Source organism: Schistocerca serialis, chromosome 7, assembly GCF_023864345.2.
Source record: "Schistocerca serialis cubense isolate TAMUIC-IGC-003099 chromosome 7, iqSchSeri2.2, whole genome shotgun sequence".
NCBI lineage: Eukaryota > Metazoa > Arthropoda > Insecta > Orthoptera > Acrididae > Schistocerca > Schistocerca serialis.
This window is the reverse complement of record NC_064644.1, coordinates 23,135,094-23,158,904: the sequence shown is the minus strand read 5'-3', so window position 1 is coordinate 23,158,904 and position 23,811 is coordinate 23,135,094. Positions and strand designations below refer to the sequence as shown.

The following is a 23,811-nucleotide window of genomic DNA, read 5'->3' as shown; positions in this document are numbered from 1 at the left end:
ACTTGTACTACTGTAGTGGGTGTGGGCTTCGTGTCTATCTTGGCCACAATAATGTGTTCACTATGCTGTTTGTAGTAGCTTACCCGCACTCCTATTTTTTAAATTTTCTAACCTACCTGCCCGATTAAGGAATCTGACATTCCGCGCTCCGATCCGTAGAACGCCAGTTTTCTTTCTCCTGATAACGACGTCCTCTTGAGTAGCCCCCGCCCGGAGATCCGAATGGGGGACTATTTTACCTCCGGAATTTTTTACCCAAGAGGATGCCATTATCATTTAACCATACAGTAAAGCTGCATGCCCTCGAGAAAAATTATGGCTGTAGTTTCCCCTTGCTTTCAGTCGTTCGCAATACCAGCACAGCAAGGCCATTTTGGTTAGTGTTACAAGGCCAGATCAGTCAATCATCCAGACTGTTGCCCCTGCAACTACTGAAAAGGCTGCTGCCACTCTTCAGGAACCATCCGTTTGTCTGGCCTCTCAACAAAACACCTCTGTTGTGGTTGCACCTATGATACGGCTACCTGTACCGCTGAGGCACGCAAGGCTAATATTAATTTTTAAAACTATATATAGTCTATGTAGCAGTATCTATATTTTCTTATTTTCCATCATAGGTAAATATCTTTCTTGATAATGGACAATTTTTTTTTCCACAATATAAAGCTAATTTGGGTTGGATTCTGCTCAAATTATCAGTTCATCTTCCATGAACTCTTCTAATGAGTAATAACATTTGTGTATAAGACTTTCATGTAACTTCTTTTTTAGTATCCCTAGTTATATGTTTAGAATGTTTTTGCCTCTAAGTTTGTTGTAGACTTTCATGCTCGTATATTGTGGGGTCTGAGCATATAATTTCAATCTATGGACAGGAAGCATAAAATTATCTTTATTCCTTGTACTGTGTGGATGATCAAATTGGTTTTTAATGAACAATTCCAGTTTGTTGTGTAAAAATATCATTAGCTTGTATATGTACACGGAGGGGACAGTGAAAACTTTTAGTTTCTGTAATAATGGACGACATGATTCTCTTTGCTGTGCAGTGCACGTATTTCTGATAATTTTCTTCTGGAGCTTCAGTATACGAGATATATTATTGGAGCTCCCCCTGAAAATAATGCCATATCTTATCACTGATTCAAAGTAACTTAGATATGCTACTTTGCGGGTGGACATGTTAGTAGCACTTGATAATATGTGCATGGCATATGCAAAGCTACCCAGTTTGCTGCACAGGTACTCAATATGTGTGTTCCAGTTTAATTTCGTATCGAGGTGTAGACCTAGAAATTTGGCAGAATGCACTTCTGTTAATTCTTCACTTTTATGATTTATACTAATTTCCTGGTCTTTTGACTGTTTAGTTCTGAATTGAATCAAGTTTGTTTTTGATATGTTAAGCTTCAGACCATTTAAGTGGAACCATGACTCTAGCCTGTCTAATGTACCAGGGACTCTATCAGGAATTATTTCTATTTCTTCACTTTCTACCAAGACAGACATGTCATCAGCAAACAGAATGGATGGTGAATTTATGTTTAATGGTAAGTCGTTGACATACAATAGAAAGAGAATTGGACCGAGGATTGAACCTTGTGGGACACCCTATGTTATTGTTTTCCAGTCTGAATGGTAGCTTACACCATTTGAAGAGATGATTGTTCTTTGTTTTCTATTAGATAAGTAAGAAGTAAGCCATTAAAGCACTGCACCCTTAATCCCATATTATTCTAGTTTGTGGATTAGCAAGGAAGGATTTATGGAATCAAAAGCCTTTGTCAGGTCACAGAAAATTCCGATTACTTTACTGTTTTTGTCTACAGCTGTGCTAATTTTTTCTATGAAATTATTTATGGCATCTGTTGTACTTTTCCCTTGCTGGAAGGCAAAGTGATTGCACAAAATAATCCCCTGTGATACAATAAAGTTTTGGATTTGGATAGTAGCTACTTTCTCGAAAATTTTTGACAGCACTGGAAGGAGGGAGATAGGATGATAACTCCCCATATCTTCTCTTCACCCTTTCTTAAAAAGTGGTTTCATGTCCACATATCTTAATGATTCTGGAAAACAACCTCCTTCAAATTATTTGTTGATTAATTCAGCTAGTGGAGGACTTACTATTTTGTACACTGATTTAATTACTTTCACAGGTATCCCATCCCAAAACACCAAATTTTTATTTTTTAGTGATAATATAATGTCTTCTATTTCTTTCATTGTAATGTTTCTAAATTTCATGGAAGATATATTTTTTCGATCAAGCCCATATGGACATACATTTTTATAGTAATTTGTAACATTGCCGTTTGATTTTGTCACACTGATAAAGAATTCATTGAAGAGTTCTGATATTTGAGCAGGATTTACAATGGTGGTGTTTTCATGCTTTATTTTACAAATTTCATGGCTGCTGACTTTAACGCCCAATTCTGATTTAACAACAGACCACACTGCTTTTGATTTATTCTTATGATTTGAGATTAGTTCACTGAAGCAACTGGCACTCAGAACAGCACGTGAACTACTGAAGAAAATAGAAGAACATCACACAACACAATTCAGGCTAAGAATCAAGAGACAAAAATTTTAACTAGCATACACTTTACACATATCAAAATACAGTGTATGAACCAAGAGATTTTTGAAGGCTGTACCAAAGATAAACATGATTCTGCAGTTTTTCCCTATGAATATTATGAAGGAGATATTCTTGAGCAAAGGATCAGATCTTCATGTCAGACATGCGCAATATGTCAACAGCAGAATGATTTATTATCAGGCACACTGATGGATCAACATCAGGACCCAAGAGCAGCTACTTATCCTTGCTTTTCCAATCTCATACTCAGCTCTAGGTTCCTGCTGTTCCTTTAGCAGATTGAGACTAGGATCCAAGATTTAACTGAGGTAGTATTCTTAGTCACTTTTAATAAGATTTTCTATGAATTTACTTCCAAAGAATTCTGTAGGGATGGAGTCCTAGAAGATGAAAGTCTATGTCAGTATCCCCATCTGGTTGAAATCCACGAGTCCCATTTCGAAGCAAAGCTCTACAATTCATGCATATGGTCCTATATCTGCATGCTAACAGTCACCATCATTCAGCACAGAGAAGTGGTTTCCTCAAGACTTTGGTTCATGTCTAGTCAGTTGCAGAAAATTTAGCAGCCGATTTACAACAACTGGAAATAATATTCAATAACAATGGTTACACCAAACAGCAAATGTGTAGCTCTCTCTGACTTGCACCAGTAGGTTGTGGGGGACACAACACAGGTGAAGGAGGAGAAGCCATGAGCTATTGCCTTCTTGCTGTACACTGGTGTTCTGTCAAACAGAATAGGTCATATCATGGAAAAACCTGAGGTGTGATGCATATTCTGTCTGCCCGTCAAGATTATATCACTACTGCACAGTGCAATTTCGTAGTATGGGAGATAACCAGATCCCTCATCAAATGGCTCTGAGCACTATGGGACTTAACATCTGAGGTCATCAGTCCCCTAGACTCAGAACTACTTAAACCTAACTAACATAAGGACAGCACACATATCCATGCCTGAGGCAGGATTCGAACCTGCGACCATAACAGCAGCGCGGTTCCGGATTGAAGCGCCTATAACCGCTCAGCCATAACGGCTGGTGATCCCTCATCAATGTTGTTTATTGACCATAAGCCAAAGCGTCAGAACCTTGAAAGAACACTGCACTGAACACTAATTGCACACAAGGTTAGGACAACTGGGTAAGGCAGTGACTCTGGCACGCTACTTCGAAATGGGACACATCACAAATTTCAACCAAACAAAGGTACTGACATAGGCCTACAACTTCTGGGACTCCATAATAACAAAATCCATTGAAAAAAAAATCTTATTAAGTGTGACTCAGTGTGCCACCTCGGTAAAACCTAGGAGATTGTGCTAGACGTACTAAAGAAACAGCACAAACCTAGACCAGAGTATGTGAATGGAAAAGGGACAAATGAGATAGAGTAATGCTGGGGATCCCAGAGGTAACAACTGTACACCAAATGCATCATTTGGATGAGGCAGAGTACCCAAGTGACTTACCCATTCATAGCATCTGCAGGTATAAATAATAGCTGCTCCATTGTACAGACATCCATGTATCAGGGTGTCTGAAGATGGAAAAGTTGTTCAGTTGTTGAAATATTGTGCATCTTTAATATGACACTCTGACCATTGGCCTGTGAAGTTTTCCTTCAAAGATGTACATATTACATGAAACATAAACATACAGTTCAAAAACAGAAGGCATCTGGGTAAACAAAACATCTACGCTATTGTATACTCGAACTATAGTAAGTCTACAAAACATAAAAAAAAGTTAAAAATCTCCTTAAGTTTGTGAACAAAAAGTTCATTTGACAGCATATGAAAGAAAAATTTAAGAGAGCTAAAAGATAATAAGGAAGAAGAGAGAATAGAAACCAGAAGGGAATGTGTGCCATTGTACTTTATTTCTACACTAGTGAATGTTGAATAAGAGAGAGCTGCTATGTTTGGATAACAGTGACGGCACCACAGTGAATGAAATTGTTTGTGTGTTGCATGACTGAGATGTCATCAGAACCTTATAGTGGCCTTTGTCTCTTACAATTAAGTGTACAATGGGCAAGATAGTACACACCTGACACATTATTACAAAGTAATGTAGGGCATATCACAGTGTCAAGGGTATAAGGAAAGGTTGGATGGCATCAGATACACAAACTTTATCAACATTATAAAGTTTTATGATGGTTGTATTGGAACATTATTAATGCTAAACAATAGTATGATATGTTACTTAATAGAATTATAAATCTCAATGCCATAAGAATGCGCATTAATTGATTTTTTAAATAATTTTTCCACTGTATGCATTTTGATTTTTTTAAATTTTTGGTGAGAAGCATCAGACATGAAATTGTAATAAGTAAAAGAGTCACTTTTGTTAAAAAAAAGCTTTTAATTGGTCTGTAAATAGTTATAAACATGAATATCAAGTAAGTACAAGTTATACTATTGACTAAGTTTCCACATTAGAAGAAAGTTAACTCAAATAAGCTGTAAGAATGTCATTACCTATGACCATCAGTGAGCAAGGATGACGATATCTGTGAGTTGACCAAAACATTCAAAGCTGTGTCTGTGCTTCTTGTGTTGTGCTTGTCAAACTGTGTTTCTATATCACCGTTCCTGTCTCATTGCTGGTATACCCCTAAGAACTCCATCAAACTGATGACTGCAGGTACAACCACAACACACAATATGCAAATTTTCATCATTAAATGGCCTACAATGCACTAACAATGCAACCATATTTTGTTGGATTGTCAGCATCACCAGAATCATGTACTGCCACAGATGGATTAACCTTGTGTAAAGTGCACTGACAGTGTAATTACTGTGCTCAAAACCACTCAGTGATAAAACGCGGGTGTACCACAATGGTAAATGACACAACAACAGCCAAATCAACAACCACCATGCCGTGCCAATGGCTGACACAGACAACCTATTTCTAGACTTTGAACAAGATTACCCAGCGAATTCACATTCTCCAATGCAGTAAATCAACATGTCGCAACTGTGTCTAATAATGAATAATTTTGCAAAACTACCACACTGACCATGAAACACGGGCGTGCCACATCGTTAAACGATACAGCGACTGTCGAATCAACAACCAGCACATCATGACAATAGCCGACACAGACAACCTACTGCTAGACTTTGAACAAGATTAGCCAGTGAATTCACACCCCAGTGCAGTGAATCAACATGTGGCAACTGTGTCTAACAGTGAACAATTTTGCAAAACTACCATGCTGACCGAAATGTGTGTTTTTCTCAAAAATTCACACGTTCCGCATCAGTTACTTACTATCCACATCAGTATATACCGATTCATCAAGTGGAACTCATCACTAACTGTGATCCGTTACACAAATTGTCTGCATCTCCTGCACCATATAATGTGTCTGAACTCCCACCAGCCTCTTGCTTGCCAACACAAACTGTTGGGTACGACAATACATCATATTCCGCATTTGTTACCTCAACCTCCCATGTTCTCAACACTGAAGATGCCGAATAAGGCCACACAGCCCTTCATACATTTGTAACCACACAAACTTGTGACTCAACTGAGACTACCACCACTCAGAACGGAACAACCTGCGCTATAGTTTGCCACTGCTGAGTGTGTGTTCAGTGTGCTAAATATCATCGACAATGACAACAAATATGTCACGCTTATCAGTAATCTTGTGTAACATATCCACTGACTTCATCTTGTTACTACTGGCCACCCAGTACAGTCTTGACCTCAACTGTGCCAAATACTTCCTCATAGACATTGGTTCAGATGTCAGCTCCATACTATGGAATGGCATGTCAATAGCTAACAGCATGCAGGCACTCCAACTGCATGCAGCCAACAACTTCACAATCAGAGCGTATGGAACCACAACAAGCAACATACACATCTCAAATCAACACCAACTCACATGGACATTCTACATCAACAATGTCACTGAACATGTGTTGAGCATCAGTTTTCTTCACCATTTCCTATTTTTGCCTTACATCACACTCACTTTGGTAATGGAAATGCCATGTGGCTAGGGCCTCCCATCGGGTAGACCATTCGCTTGGGGCAAGTCTTTTTAAGTTGACGCCACTTTGGCAACTTGCGTGTCCAAGGGGATGAAATGATGATGATAAGGACAACACAACTCCCAGTCCCAGAGTGTAGAAAATCTCTGACCCAGCCAGGAATCGAACCCGGACCATTAGGTATGACATTCTGTTGCGCTGACCACTCTGCTACCAGGGTGGACAATCACTTTGGTCATACAACACAATACTGGAGAATGCATCCCAGGGCTTTTTTCCCTGACTGCAAATCCACTCTTCAATCCGGTGCACTGCTCTAACTAGCAACTTAGCGACAGCTCTATGCACGTCAACATACTCCGCAAGTGTCACACAGCACAGGAACTTCTTACAGCTCATCAGCATTATGACAACTGCTGCGCCAATAACAACACACTCTGTGGGGAAAACGCTTCCTTACTGAAACATATCAATGACACTTTAACCATCCTCGCATTCACAAGCAAACAGCTGTGGCGCACTTCGCTAAAGTGTGGTGTCCACCCTTGATCATCGTGCACACACACCTGTGCACATGCACATGGCCATGCCATCCAATTGCATCTCACTGCATAGCACGTAGGTTAGTACCACACTATCTGCTTTGTCTCACACACTGCCTCTACTTCATTCTCCAGAACCCACTTAATCAAGGCTAGTGCATGCACAATCCACAATGGTACTTCTTACCAACCAACAGTTCATCCATATGGCATAAAGCATGCTGTCTAACACTGGCTAACTTTTGTGGTGTTAAAGAAGCTGTGGAGTTGATAGTTCGTATCGACCATGAAACTTAATATCTGTGAACTCTAAGTGCTCTGTCAAGCCTCCATCTTAACTTTACTTTAGTCAGTTCTTTGTTATACTTCATTCTGTATGGACGCAGTGTCAAGTGTAAATATATATGAGCTATGACACATATGGGAATTTAGTTTTCTATATCCCGATTACCAATCCCTTTCCCATAAAGCTGTTGATAAGATGCTGCAAGATAGCATTGATAGTCCCTCTTATAGCCCACGGGTGTTGGTTTTGTGAAATTAGTACCACAGAAAGATGGCATTTTTCGCCTCTGCAGCAATTACAGAGCCCTCAATACCTGTACAGTGCATGGCAGTTAGCCAGTACCAAATATACAAGACTTTACTCATGCACGGACATGTGCATCCACCTTTAGTGTACTTGACTGTAAAAAGAAGCCTATTTACAAATCCCTATGCACACCACTGATATCATGAAAATGCCAATTATCACACCCTTCGGCCTGTACAAATACATTTTCATGCCTTACAGATTGAAAAACACTGCACAAACTTGGCAACTATTTACTGGCAAGATCGCCTTCCCCGTTGATCATTGCTATGCAGACCTTGAAAAGACTCTTTATTTTTTTCCACCACACCTGAAGAACATGAGGTACACATCGAACAGGTTCTCAGAACCTTAACAGACCATGGTTTGTTGATCTATCATGACAAGTCTCAACTACTTCACACCAGAGTCACTTTCCTTGGACACTTAGTTGGTGTCACAGGCGTCAAACCAACACAAGCCCCATACGACAGCTCCCACTACCATTAACTTGCTGCAAACTCTGACATTTTCTTGAAATTTTAAATGTCTACTGACACCACGTGCCGCGAGCAGCTACATTACAAGTGCCACTCATGGAAGCATTATCAGGTCACAACAAAAATGGAAAAAAGAAGGTCAATGGACCAGAGATGGGTTAAACACTTTTGATCGCACAAAAGATTGTACACTAATGCAATTACACTAACATGGTCAATTGACTGTTATCACTGCGGCACTTACACTGCACAGACAACATCATCATTGTTGATTAGCTATCAGGGCTTAATACCATTTCCCTCCACTTCAACTACAAACAGTTAGCTGCTTCCCAATTAACAGACACGAGCATTGCTGAACTACTAGCAGCAACAACGCCAGCCTCAAAACTGAAAGACATGTGATGCCAGGCAGTGGAACACTGATCCTGTGGGATCTCTCTCTCAAGAAAATTCAGCTGCTTGTGGCACTAACAAACACAATATAAAACCTTTAATCAACTGCACAATCTTTCACATTCCAGCATTCGTCCTACAGTCCGTCTAATCACTGATTGTTTTTTGTGGTCCAACATTAAGAGAAGCTGCCACATCTGGGCACAGTCAAGAAAACACACCCAACTGCATCTTGGCCAATCTGAGATACCCACAGCTCGTTTCTGCCACTTCCACATTGATCTCGTGGGTCCCCCTCCCGAGTGGGAAGGTTATAAGTTCCTCCTCTCCATTACATACAGGGCTTCATGGTGGGTTGAAGCAAAACCCATTAAAGACATTATACCTGAAATGGTACTGCGAACGGCTGAAAGCAAGGGGAAACAACAGCCGTAATTTCTCCCGAGGACATGCAGCTTTACTGTATGATTAAATGATGATGGCGTCCTCTTGGGTAAAATATTCCGGAGGTAAAATAGTCCCCCATACGGATCTCCGGGCAGGGACAACTCAAGAGGATGTCGATATCAGGAGAAAGAAAACTGGCATTCTACGGATCGGAGCGTGGAATGTCAGATCCCTTAATCGGGCAGGTAGGTTAGAAAATTTAAAAAGGGAAATGGATAGGTTAAAGTTAGATATGGTGGGAATTAGTGAAGTTCAGTGGCAGGAGGAACAAGACTTTTGGTCAGGTGATTACAGGGTTATAAATACAAAATCAAATAGGGGTAATGCAGGAATAGGTTCAATAATGAATAAAAAAATAGGAGTGCGGGTTAGCTACTACAAACAGCGTAGTGAACACATTATTGTGGCCAAGATAGACACAAAACCCATGCCTACTACAGTAGTACAAGTTTATATGCCAACTAGCTCTGCAGATGATGAAGAAATTGATGAAATGTATGACAAGATAAAAGAAATTATTCAGGTAGTGAAGGGAGACGAAAATTTAATAGTCATGGGTGACTGGAATTCGTCAGTAGGAAAAGGGAGAGAAGGAAACATAGTAAGTCAATATGGATTGGGGGGAAGAAATGAAAGAGGAAGCCGCCTTGTAGAATTTTGCACAGAGCATAACTTAATCATAGCTAACACTTGGTTCAAGAATCATGAAAGAAGGTTGTATACCTGGAAGAATCCTGGAGATACTAAAAGGTATCAGATAGATTACATAATGGTAAGACAGAGATTTAGGAACCAGGTTTTAAATTGTAAGACATTTCCAGGGGCAGATGTGGATTCTGACCACAATCTATTGGTTATGAACTGCAGATTGAAACTGAAGAAACTGCAAAAAGGCGGGAATTTAAGGAGATGGGACCTGGATAAACTGAAAGAACCAGAGGTTGTACAGAGCTTCAGGGACAGCATAAGGGAACAATTGACAGGAATGGGGGAAAGAAATACAGTAGAAGAAGAATGGGTAGCTCTGAGGGATGAAGTAATGAAGGCAGCAGACGATCAAGTAGGTAAAAAGACGAGGGCTAATAGAAATCCTTGGGTAACAGAAGAAATATTGAATTTAATTGATGAAAGGAGAAAATATAAAAATGCAGTAAATGAAGCAGGCAAAAAGGAATACAAACGTCTCAAAAATGAGATCGACAGGAAGTGCAAAATGGCTAAGCAGGGATGGCTGGAGGACAAATGTTAGGATGTAGAGGCTTGTCTCACTAGGGGTAAGATAGATACTGCCTACAGGAAAATTAAAGAGACCTTTGGAGAGAAGAGAACCACTTGTATGAATATCAAGAGCTCAAATGGAAACCCAGTTCTAAGCAAAGAAGGGAAGGCAGAAAGGTGGAAGGAGTATATAGAAGGTTTATACAATGGCGATGTACTTGAGGACAATATTATGGAAATGGAAGAGGATGTAGATGAAGATGAAATGGGAGATAAGATACTGCGTGAAGAGTTTGACAGAGCACTGAAAGACCTGAGTCGAAACAGGGCCCCGGGAGTAGACAACATTCCATTAGAACTACTGATGGCCTTGGGAGAGCCAGTCATGACAAAACTCTACCATCTGGTGAGCAAGATGTATGAGACAGGCGAAATACCCACAGACTTCAAGAAGAATATAATAATTCAAATCCCAAAGAAAGCAGGTGTTGACAGATGTGAAAATTACCGAACTATCAGTTTAATAAGTCACAGCTGCAAAATACTAATGCGAATTCTTTCCAGACGAATGGAAAAACTGGTAGAAGCTGACATCGGGGAAGATCAGTTTGGATTCCGTAGAAATATTGGAACACGTGAGGCAATACTGACCCTACGACTTATCTTAGAAAATAGATTAAGGAAAGGCAAACATATGTTTGTAGCATTTGTAGACTTAGAGAAAGCTTTTGGCAATGTTGACTGGAATACTCTATTTCAAATTCTAAGGGTGGCGGGGGTAAAATACAGGAAGCGAAAGGCTATTTACAATTTGTACAGAAACCAAATGGCAGTTATAAGAGTTGAGGAGCATGTGAAAGGGAAGCAGTGGTTGGGAAGGGAGTGAGACAGGGTTGTAGCCTCTCCCCGATGTTATTCAATCTGTATACTGAGCAAGCAGTGAAGGAAACAAAAGAAAACTTCGGGTATTAAAATCCATGGAGAAGAAATAAAAAACTTGAGGTTCGCTGATGACATTGTAATTCTGTCAGAGACAGCAAAGGACTTGGAAGAGCAGTTGAATGGAATAGACAGTGTCTTGAAAGGAGGATATAAGATGAACATCAACAAAAGCAAAACGAGGATAATGGAATGTAGTCGAATTAAATCGAGTGATGCTGAGGGAATTAGATTAGGAAATGAGACACTTAAAGTAGTAAAGGAGTTTTGCTATTTGGGGAGCAAAATAACTGATGATGGTCGAAGTAGAGAGGATATAAAATGGAGACTGGCAATGGCAAGGAAAGTGTTTCTGAAGAAAAGAAATTTGTTAACATCGAGTATAGATTTAAGTGTCAGGAAGTCATTTCTGAAAGTATTTGAATGAGGTGTAGCCATGTATGGAAGTGAAACATGGGCAATAAATAGTTTGGAAAGGAAGAGAATAGAAGCTTTCGAAATGTGGTGCTACAGAAGAATGCTAAAGATTAGATGGGTAGATCACGTGTAACTAATGAGGAGGTATTGAATAGGATTGGGGAGAGGAGAAGTTTGTGGCACAACTTGACTAGGAGAAGGGATCGATTGGTAGGACATGTTCTGAGGCATCAAGGGATCACCAATTTAGCATTGGAGGGCAGCGTGGAGGGTAAAAATCGTAGAGGGAGACAAAGAGATGAATACACCAAGCACATTCAGAAGGATGTAGGTTGCAGTAGGTACTGGGAGATGAAGAAGCTTGCACAGGATAGAGTAGCATGGAGAGCTGCATCAAACCAGTCTCAGGACTGAAGACCACAACAACAACGACACCTGAAATGACAGCTCACACTTTTGCTGGCACTTGGATATCATACTTCAGCACAGCAAAAACCAACACCAATGATTGCCAATTTGAATCGGCACACTTCATGACCCTTTGCAGTCTTTGTTGTATTAAACGTACCCACACCGACACCTACCTCCTGAAGACACCGACACCTACCTCCTGAAGAGCAATGGCCTCATCGAGAGGTGGCACAGGACCCTTAAGGTTGCTATCATGTGCCACAGCAGATTTTGGATGGAGCCTCTGCCCTGAGTCCTTCTTGGAGTGCCTACAAAGACAACCTGCAAGTATAGTTGGCCAAAATCTTACATGGTGAATTTCCGGTCCTTCCAGCAGACTTCGTACTACCAGCACAAAACAACAAATATCCAACCCCACTAGCACTCATGCTACATGTTAAAGAGCACATCTGATACTCCCATGTACCGCCACCCAACCTTCACATTGCACCGCAAGTATTTGTACACAAAGCCCTTTCAGACTGCAAATATATTATATTGCGTGATGATACAGTGTGGCCTGCACTCCAACCACCTTTTTCAGACCCATAAAAAATAATCAACTTTTGACATTGACATTAATGATAAAGACATTACTGTCACTGTCAATCAGCTGAAACCGGTGTGGGTACTTTAAGAGGACAACACCCCAGACGATTCCAATAGCACCCGGTACCACCTACATCTAACTACCACACAGACAGCCACATCCAAAGCAACACAATGTCCTGCCATCCAGTAAGTGCCCTTATCAATGACCCATCTTCGAAGGGCGCTGCACATATCCAACAAGTGGAACACACTTATTCTCTTCCAGATGTAATTGATTTTGCTGCCATATCTTCTGAAGTGTCGATGGATATCTAGATACAGGCACAACTGATGATGCCCTCAACATCTGCAACCAACCATCTGTCTGTCATAAGCACCGCACATGACTCCACAACAACTATCACCAAGAAATGGTCTGACTTGTGCCTCGCGCCTGCACCGGTCACAGAATGGTCAGTCACGCATACCTGCACCACCAAACCCCATACTGCAGCCACCTCCACATGAACTGTGTTCATGTCATTGCCCCCACCCCCCACCCCACCCAGCACTGAATGTCCTCCCTTTGGTGCTCCACATTACGAGCATGGGGATGGGGGTGGAGGAGGCTATGTGGGGATATCAACACTTGCAACTGCAGCTAGCGAGTGAGGACTGCAATATCTGTGATGTGATCAAAGACTGCAGTGTGTTCTAAGCTTTGTCTGTGAATCGAGGTGCTTCCCGTATTGTGCTTATCAATAAATTTTATTTTTTTTATCACTGTTCCCACTTGGTTACTGGTATATTCCTATCACTTTGTAGTAAATTCCAGCAAAAAGTTAAAAGAAAGTCATTGTGTTAAAATTTTGAATAAAATGGGCTTAAACTGAATATTAATCTTACCTTTAGTAAAATATCTATCACACATGAAATAAAGACTGTTCAATCCCAAATGGGCAAACTTTTCATGTGCCCAACCTTCACAAACATGTCACTGAAGCCAACCTTTTCTGCAGGATTCATTGCAAATCATGCACCTTGTCAGTTGTTCCTCTTCCTGCCTTTCTTCAAGAAATTTTATTTTTCTTTTAATTTTTTCTTTTTAGAGTTTTTCTGTCAGTTTTGTCTCTGGATTGTACTTTAGTTTTCTATGGTTAAATTCCTCTTTCTCCTTTTCTAAATGATCTTCTCATCTTAGTTTTAATTCCCAAAAACCTTTTCTCCTTCTTTTCTGGTTTTTCCTGCTCAAGCTGGACTTTCAGTGGCATTGAAGAGAGTATTGCAATTGGTCCTCTACGATTTTATCTGGCTATAAATTCTGTGCTGGTACAGCTATGAAGAGGTGAAGTTGTCACTACAATCTGTTTTGCGGCAGCTGCCCCTTACAAGTCAGTCACAGAGCAGTTTGTTTCTTCAAAACTGGAGTATCTACACTTACTCTCTGACCAGAAACAGCAATTGCATGCAGACTTGCATCCCAAGGGTGGCCTAGCCTCAGGAGACATCTGCTTCCTGCACACGTGTCTGCAAGCCAGCTACAAACACAAAAGTTTGGGGGTAGCAAGCTAGCATAATAATAACAACAACACAGTTTGTTATCGCATTGAACTTGAGACGCTGCCACTGCAGGTACTATTCTCGCCGTCTGGCAGTGTTCCAGTCAGCAACAGGAGGTGCAGCCAGTGCAGGAGTATTTCCCTCCACAAGTCACATGAAGAAAAATAGTTTGCACTGTATACCTCAGCCTTAGAAATACTTAGGCCAGCACAAAGACTCTGAGGGGCCAGTCATTGTCAGGAGTTATGTCGGGCAATAGTGCCAACTGCTCTGCAGTTCCTCATTCAAAATGACTCCTGCCCAGAGTCAACTGCTGCCAATCTGACAAACTCTTCTCTCAGCAGACAATGACTCACAGTCCTAGGCCTTGCACTACACCTCACTGCTAGGGCTCCATCACACACCTCAATGCAATAACCAGCATGGTGATCTCCTCTAGTAATTCCCTAGGTAGTTACACACTAAGTCGCCTGTAGCTACATAGATGGTACACTTGCTTGATATCTTCCTGTAGCTGTATCCTGAATAAATATGTTACTATTTCCGGTCTACTTTATTGTTGTTTTACCTGTATGTGCCAAACCTTGGTACACAACAAGTACCACCTCCTAATACTTCTACCATTTGTTTATTTGCTCCTGGTTCTGAAGACACATCCAATGGTAATGAAGTAGAGGGACCAGGGTACATTACCATAGGTGGCTGATGAAGGGTCAGCCCATCTCGATAATATGTAGGCCTAGCCATACTTGTCCAAATCACTGGAAACACTTTTGTCTAGTGGAATAACTTTTCTCCACTTGAAGCTTAACTGTGCCAATTCCATTCAACATATTTTGAAACAGGCGATATCTGAAAATCCAGGGAAAATTTCATGTTTGGATACTTTCACATGCACAATGAGCACTCTTCATGATATACATTTCTGAAGTGCTTCATAACTGTCTCATCAAAAGTGGCTGCAACTTATATCAAGATGAAAGGTGGGGGAGGGGAGCATACTTAGTATGATTATGTGATTGCTTCTGGCATAAGTTATCACTCCAGGATCTTTGTTCTTTCATGAGAGACAATCCAGATTAATTAGGGAAGTACCTTCAGCAGTTATCCAACCATGTAAATGAGGATCAAACTCTTTCCTATTGGTGCATTCTTTTTCATATTATCATTTCTTAGTCTGGTGTAGGTAAACACAAAAAGTGGTGTTATAAACAAGTACTCAGAAGCGCTGATAGAGATCAAAAGGATGATGCTTCAAGGTCTCTTGGTCAAAGTTAGCTTCTCTACTCGCTTTCTCTCTTTCACAGTCATGGATTTAACTTATGCAAAAATCTTTGCAGGACTCAGTCTGAACTTATCCACCAACTCACCTAGTTTGTCAAAGAAGCTGTTAACTTGTTCCTTCCCAAAACCTGCTGCTCACTGCAAACTTGTGGATTCAGCTGTCCTTGGCCATAAATATTTAGATCATTTCATAGAATAGTAGTGAAACTCTTTACCCAATTTCATTTTTGCCTTATTGAAATGATGCTTTTTTCAGTTGCTTTGAATATTTGTACAGTAGGTTTAAGGCTTCATCTTCAGTTAAAGTCATAAGCTGGTTATTTACATTTTTAACATGATCACATGATATCATTTCCTGTTCATCACAGTTCTCAGAAAAAAATATATTTCTAAAACAAGTTGATAATCACCTCTGTTTTCTCGTAAAGCTTTTAAGTCCGTCATGTAATGCCCTTTTTGGAACTGAATATTTCTCAACCACTTCCCTGACTGTCATTTCAAGAAGTCCAACTATTTCTATGGCCTCTTTCATTTAATTTTTGTTCCATTCAAGTTATGATTTCTCATTTCTTGCTCATTAAAAGAAAAAATATAAAAATGTAAGTTCTTTTGCTACCAGTTTTTGCCAGTACAGCCCAAAACTGCTTTGTATGACACAACTTGAACAACCTGCTGTGATAGTTCAACATTTCCACTGTTATTACTTGGTTAGACAATGTCACAGCCTACAATATAGAAATTAATCAATTTTCTCTAAAGACACAATAAAAATGTAATATTACTTACTTGCAAACAAAATATAATGTTCCAAAGTTAAACACACAATTAACTTGTTTCCTCTCCAATATGCATTGTTGTTTAATTCAAAATTGAGAGAGTGGTTGAGTCTGCCTGTAGTTCACATTGGAGTGGCTAGACAGATGCTGCCACTAATGCAGTTTAGAAGGAGCTTTCATCAGATATGATCTGCTCTCATATACTACCCTACCATGCCCCAATGAAATTTCCTGAATTTAGTAAAAACTGTCACACCACAATCATCTTCATGACTTCTCTGGTAATAACACTGCCCACAAGACGCAAAAGTCTCTGTTCATGTCCCCAGTGTGACATACAACTTTGATTTCTCGTGAAATGGTAAGCAGGGGCACTTCAGAGAAATATGGAAAGTATGGGAGTGATAAAAGCAAAACAGAAGCCTTGAAGGCTGTAAGTAAAGCATGGACAGCTTATATGGTAAGAGGAGTCGGTACATATGAAAAGCAAGGGCTCATCAGTTAGAGTGTCCCAGTTCCACATGCAGCTCTGAACTTTCAGGATCTTTCTCATTAACCCAAAATTGATACCATATGGCAGGAAAGGGGAAAGTGGAAAAGCAAGGTACAAATAGTCATATGTAACAATAGTTCAAAGCTGTCAATGGATGAGGAATAATAAGAGACTCTTAATACATGCATTATATTGCCTCATATTTAGACCCATCTATTTTTATGGATTTGTCTTCTCTCATTCTTCCATATGAAAGGTAACTTGGTTCTGAATGTTATATCCAGTCTTACATTCAACAAGAGGCCACAAGTTTTGAATAATCATCAACCAAACATGAAAATAATGCTCATAGTATTACCATGTGTTTCTTCTTTATTTTATCCTTTTTCTTTTTTTGTCCTTTTTCTTCTTTTATATTCTTTAGTTGCAATAGCTTTTGTTGTTGCTCTTCTTCGTGCTTTCTTCTCACCTTTTGAAACAGGTAAATGCATATTAATTAGCCTAAAAGTGTAATTAGAGCAGTTCAGATAAATAATGATAAGTTTGCAGCTGTTCTTTTTTATTTTAAAGTTAAACCTTAATTCTGAGTAGACAATTGGTATTTTAAACTGTAAAAAATGTTGGTTGCCACATGCAACAATAAAAAGTTTCAAAATATTTTTTGTTTATTATATTCTATAGGAGAATTGCAGAAATGACATAGTTTAACACCATCATCTTCTGTTTCATTTATTCTTTAATGCACAACCAGTTTTGGCTAAAGACCATTCTTCAGCATTTATTGTACACAACGGATTCAGAAAATCTTCAAATGAAAAAGTTTCAAAATTGTAGTAAAATTACACACTAAACTAAGCTTGTTAGTCTTGCAAGTCTTGCAGAAGAACTTCCGTGCAGTTTGGAAGGTAAGAGATGAGGTTCTGGTGGAAGTAAAACTGTGAGGAAGGTTTGTGCATCAGGTAGGGTAGTTCAGTTGTAGAGCACTTGCCTGTGAAAGTCAAAGGTCCCAGCTTAGTTTACTACCTTTCAAGATCTTGCACTTTCCCTGGTAGACATGCACATATACTCACATACACAACCACACTGGCATTTGGTTGTATGTGGGGTTATGCGCATGAGTGTGTGTACGTCTACTACAGGAAGAGCCAGAGCTTGAAAGCTTGGAAAATACTGTTTCTGTTGTGTGTTTCTAAGTGCCACACAACAGTCAGCTACAGGTGAGTGGTTGCCCTTTCCTTTCCTTTACTTTACTTTACTTTAGAAAATATTTATAATTGATGTTTTGTTATGCAGAGATAGATGCAACGAAAGCAAATTATACATGACCATCCCAGAAACACACAAAATAAAATGGCAAAGAACTGTGAACAACTGTTAGTGTAAAACATCAATACACTGTAACTGCAAAATAAAACAATGGAAATTCCAGGTTGAAATATCAACAATATTATGTAAACGATACTCACCATAAAGATGATACACTGAGTTGCAGACAGGCACAACAAAAAGACTGTTACACACTGAGCTTTCAGCTAAAGCCTTTTTCACAAAGAAAAAGAAAAACACTTATACACATGTACAAACACAATTGCTCTTCATACACAAATGACTGCTACTTCCAGCCAGACTGCAACTGTGTCACACCAAGCAGAACCAGCAGTGCAGAGGGGGAATGGAAGGGGGAGTGGGGAGGGAGAGGAGGAGTCAGCACTGCCTGGTGGAGTGTGCAGGACTAGGTGGCAAGACAAGGCTACCAGTTTCAGTGATGGAAGGCTGTGGGGAAGGACAGAGGGGAATGGAGAGCAGGAAAGGAGAGGAGAAGAGCACAGAAGGGGAAAATAATGGTGTGTGTATTGGCAGAGAGTGACACACAATGAGAGTGAGGGAACATGAAATGAGAGGAGCTGATAGGGAGCAGGGGTTGGAAACTGTTAGGTGGAGGGTGTGGGGACAGTAGGTAACCACAGGTTGAGACTGGGTTGATTTTGGGAGCACAGAATGTGTTGTAAAGATAACTCCCATCTGCACAGCTCACAAAATCTGGTGGGAGAGGGGAGGATCCACATGGCCCAGGCTGTGTAGCAGCCATTGAAATTAAGCACGTTAAGTTCAGATACATATGAGGTCTGTTCAAAAAATTTCAAAACATTCGTAATTTTGTGCCAATGGTGTGTTGGAGCTAAAATATAGTTGGCATCCCTGCACGGACCTGTGTTTAATGTGTAACTGCCAGAAGTTTCACTCTTGTATGTTTGTTAGTTATTGTTCAGTTCTGTATTGAGTAGAACATTATGACACACAGTTTACGAATTTCGGGATGGTAGGGTTACAGGAGCAATGTGTCTTCATTAAATTTTGCATGAAACACAAGAAAACCTTTACAGAGATGCACCAAATGACACAGGGGGCCCATGATGATGAGTGCTTAAGCTGTACAAGTTACAAATGGTTCACATGGTTTAAACACAGCTAGACAGAAGTTAAAGATGACCATCATTCAGGACACCCATTGACATCAATTGACAAGCTCACAACAAGGCCGACAACAAAATTGTGCATGCCAATCAAAGACTGACTGTCCAAGAGGTTGCAGAAGAATTTAACATTTCAGTTGGATCACGTCATGAAATCCTGTCGTAGCATCTAGGAATGCATTGTGTTGCCACCAAGTTCATCCCACTGCTCATGGATCAAGACCACAGAAACCTTTGTCTCATGATCTGTGATGAGAATTTGGATCATACAAATGAGAACGAGATGTTCCTTAAGAGAATCATAACTGGTGATGAGATGTGGGTCTACAATTATGATGTTGAGACCAATGTTTAGTCTTCACAATGGATTAGGAAAGGTTCTCCAAGACCAGAAAGATCTCATCAGGTAAAATGTCAAAGTCATGCTGATAGTTTTCTCTGACTTTGAAGGATCAGTTCATCATGAATTTGTGCCACACAGATAAGGTGTTGATCAATGGTATTAACAGAACACCTACAAGAAAGGAAATGGCCTGAAATGTGGCGAGACAATGCATCACGTTAACGCACCTGCACATTCATCCCTGTTGGTGCATGACTACTGCATAAAAAACGAAATCACTGTGCTACCTCATCCTCTGTACTCTCCAGGCCTGACCCCTGTGGACATTTTCTTATTACCACAGTTGAAAACCCTATTGAAAGACAAAGTTCTGCAATGATAGATGAGATAAAAGAAAATTCGCAAACAGCACTTCACGCATTCTAGCAAGAAGCATACTAAGACTGATTCTGGAAGTGGGATAAGGCATTGGGAGCAGTGTGCCAATTGTGGAGGAGAGTATTTCAAAGGACAAAGTTCTGGAATTTTTTGAACAGACCTCTTATTGCGCCACAGGTTGGTCCATTTTGCTCTTGGCCACAGCCAGCAGTTGCAGTTGAAATTATCGTGTGTCAGAAGATCAGTGTCTGCTTGCTGTATTTACTGCTGCAAGATGCGACAGACTCAACGCTCTCACAGATCTTAATAGAACCACCAACCCCACCATTTCTCCTAATGGGAGACTTCACTATCCATCATGTATTAAGGAGCTCAACCTCTAGTGCTCTCGGGGTTGGGTTTCGGAGAACCTCATAGTGCTTCATGAGTTATGCATCTTCAACACTGGCACTCCCACACATTTCTATGCTGCTACTGGATCATCCTCAGCCATCAGCCTCTCTTTCTGTTATCCAGCCCTCATGGACTCTGTTCAGTTGGAAGTCGCTGATGGCATCCATTCCAGTGACCAGTTGCCACTCTGGATTCACCTACTGGATGGAGCTCTCCCTAAAAGGACGAAGCCACAATGGATCATCAGTAGAGTTAACTGGATGCTTTTCAGTCAGCTGGTTGTGTTTTAATGCCAAGACAGCATCCAGGACTGGGTGAAATATATTGTACAAGAGTGATCCACCATGCTGCTACTTCTACACCCCTATGTCCTTCGGTCATCTTCCTTCGGTCATCTTCCAAGGCGACCTGTATCTTGGTGGACTGATGAGTGCCATTCAGTAGTCCGGGTTAGGCATGCAGCTCTGCAAAGAATTAAGTGCTGCCCAACAGTGAAAACCTAGCAGCCTTTTGATTGGCAAGGGCCGAGGTTTGATTCATCGTCAAGGAGTGCAAGAAAAGGTCACGGAAAATGTCCTTGGACTGTATCAACCATTCCACTTGTTCTACAACAGCATTGAATGTCACCAGGAGCATTTCTGGTAAGAGTACTAGGTTACCTATAGTGGCATTGTTGGAACAGAAGTGTCTCCTAACAACCCGGTGCCCGGTCACAATCAAATCTGGAACAGCATGCTGCAGCAGCTGCAGGCAGTGTCAAAGGAAATCCTCTTATGATGTTTTAATTCAATATGGCTGACAGGCCAGTTTTACGACTCATGGTGAGAGGCAACTGACAGACCTTTCCTCAAACCAGGAAAGGCCTGAACATGTTCCAGTACTTGGAGCCTTGCCAAACAAGCGGTGTAGGAAAGACCCTAGAGCACATGGTCAACCTTTGTCTGGTCTGGATATTAAGACACCAGGCAGCTCCTTAGCTGCTCTCATTGTGGATCCAGGAAATGTCAATCAACTGTCGACAAACTGATCCTGTTAGAGGTGGAAATTCATGATGCTTTCCTATGTAACAAGTGTTGTCTACGGGGATTTTTTGAATTCAGTATGGCGCATGACACTACTTGGAGGCAGAGTACTTTCAGTCAGCCAAACCAATGGGGCTTTCGTGGCCACCACCCCATCTTCCTTTGGTCCTTCCTCTTAAGACACCTTTCTAAATACAGAGTTGGTGTCATCAAATAGTGTTTGCAGGAGATCAGTATTTCCCAGAGCAGTGTTTTAAGTGTCACTCTCCTTGTCACAGCCATTAGCAATATAACGTCCACAATAAGGAGTCCTGTCCCATGCTCCTTATTTGTGAACAGTTTTGCGGTCTGCTGCTCTTCCTCTAACACTGCAGCAGCAACTTGACAGTTGTGACTTCCAGTGATGAGTTTGGAAGTGGGGTCACAAAGATTGGTTTTACATTTTCTGCATGCTAGCACCCAGAAGGCACTGAACACCTTGAAGTGTCTTTGCCACAGGTCACAAAAATCAGACAGTGCAAGTCTACACTAGTTTTACACAGCCTTTGTGCAATCGCAGCTGGACTGTGGGTGCACAGTGCATGAATCAGTGACACTTTCTTACCTGAAGATCATTTATGCTTTTTTCTGTGCTACGGCTGGTGAACCATCACTTAGCATCTGGCAAAAACTCCTCATGGTGTGTCAGATGTATATGTTTCTTGCTACTCCCACTTCCACAGCATACCATACTGTTGTTTTTACAGCTATGGAATACCTCTTTACCAATTTTTCATGGGCAACGAGGCCCTTTGGGATCTGCACAAAGTGTGTGCTGGAGTGCCTTGATGTGGGGCTTGTACAGGCAGAAATGCGGGATTTAACTGACTGCCACACTAGTTACTGCAGAGGCCCATAGTAATTTTAGATTTAGTGCAGTACAGGAGAGATTGTGCTCCTGTTATGTTTTTAATGTGATATTTTTCAACATTTTAAATGAGCACCACAACTATGTGTAGTTGTATTCACAGATCGGTCTAAGTAGAGACATTCCATTGACTTCTTCGTTGTTTTCCCTGATTGTGGCATCAGGATTAAGTTGCCTACAGGCTTCAATGTCTTCAATGTTGAATCATCTGTGATCTTGAAGACACTGGAGCAGATGATATGTGCCGTACCTGCTAAATTCCTCATCTGTTCCGACTCCCTGAATACTCTCCTCGAATACTCCATAGACCAAATGTTTTTTCCATACTCTTCAGTGTCTGCAACACGTGTATCTGACCTATACAACAGTCCAGGCTATCCAGGATGCCACTCTCCACTTATAAAGACTGGGGAAGGAAGTGTTTTTCTGCTTGGTGCCACGGCACATGGGTATTGCATTGAACAAAACAGCAGATGTAGCAGCCAAGGACGCAGGTCACAATCCTCAGATAGTTCAGCGTGGCATCCCCCCCACCTTGTCACCTCAATGTCGAGTTAAAGAGTCGTACAGTGATGGGAAGAAGAGCGCCTGGCAGTGACATACAATAAGCTACAGACAATAAAGCCCACAATGTGGTTGTGTAGTACCTCCATTGAGCCATGCAGGCAGGATAATGTCCTCCTTATTCATCTTTGCACAGGCCACAGCTCTATGATGCATAGCTTTTTGCTCCAGCAAGAGTATCCTCCAATGTGTCATGTCTGTAGTGTACACATCACTGTGTGTCATATTTTAATTGACTACATTTTATTTTCAGACCAGAGGGCAGTAGCAGATTGCCAGACAGATCGGTCCTCTATTTTAAGCAACATTCAAACAAATATGGTTACTGTTCTAAGGTTTTGTGATATGTCCAACTTGTTTATGAGGAGACATTCTTCATTTGTTAATGGGGTGACAAGCTCACCCTTGTTTCTTGTAAGTGGCCAGTGAGTCACTTTTTCCTGTGCTGTCAATATATTTTCCCCCAAGCTGTAAAACTTATCAATCCTTTGAATGGTAAAGGTTTTATGCACCAGCGTAGAAGTTCTCAGCAGTTCTAAGCAATGATACGCAGCAAAAAGCAACACTTTTTGGAAATATCTTTGATGTGTGGCAACATGTTCACTGCATATACTTGTATTTCAAAATTATAAATACAAATTCCACGAAATACACAATGATGGCTTCCAAAGCATTGAAATCGAGATTGCGATGCACTTTTGTCAGCCAATCATAGCTCATGTCACACATTCTCACCAGCGAATGACAGCAGAAGTTCAGAGGATAGGACACAAGATGTAGTCAGCCAATAGCATCATTGCTGTTAAGTAGCATGAACACACAAATAGGAAAAGTCAATGATTTAAACTAATATACACACAGTATAGCTACAAGAAAAGCTAAGCTTTCAAGTATAATATTGGTCTCTTTTAGCATGTGTTAGCTTTAAGACACATCGAACACAAATGGGCCAGTAAAATATTAAATAATAG

The 23,811-nt window shown here is 40.7% G+C and overlaps 1 protein-coding gene across 1 annotated transcript in view; it reads right to left on the bottom strand.

Moving 5' to 3' along the window:
* The window catches only part of LOC126412063 (A-kinase anchor protein 17A-like), a 135,572-nt gene that overhangs the window by 17,994 nt on the left and 93,767 nt on the right, over positions 1 to 23,811 (bottom strand). The window contains exon 4 of the mRNA XM_050081446.1: positions 17,118 to 17,228. Within this exon, the coding sequence (XP_049937403.1) occupies positions 17,118 to 17,228 (111 nt within the window). The remainder of the gene's footprint in view (positions 1 to 17,117; positions 17,229 to 23,811) is intronic.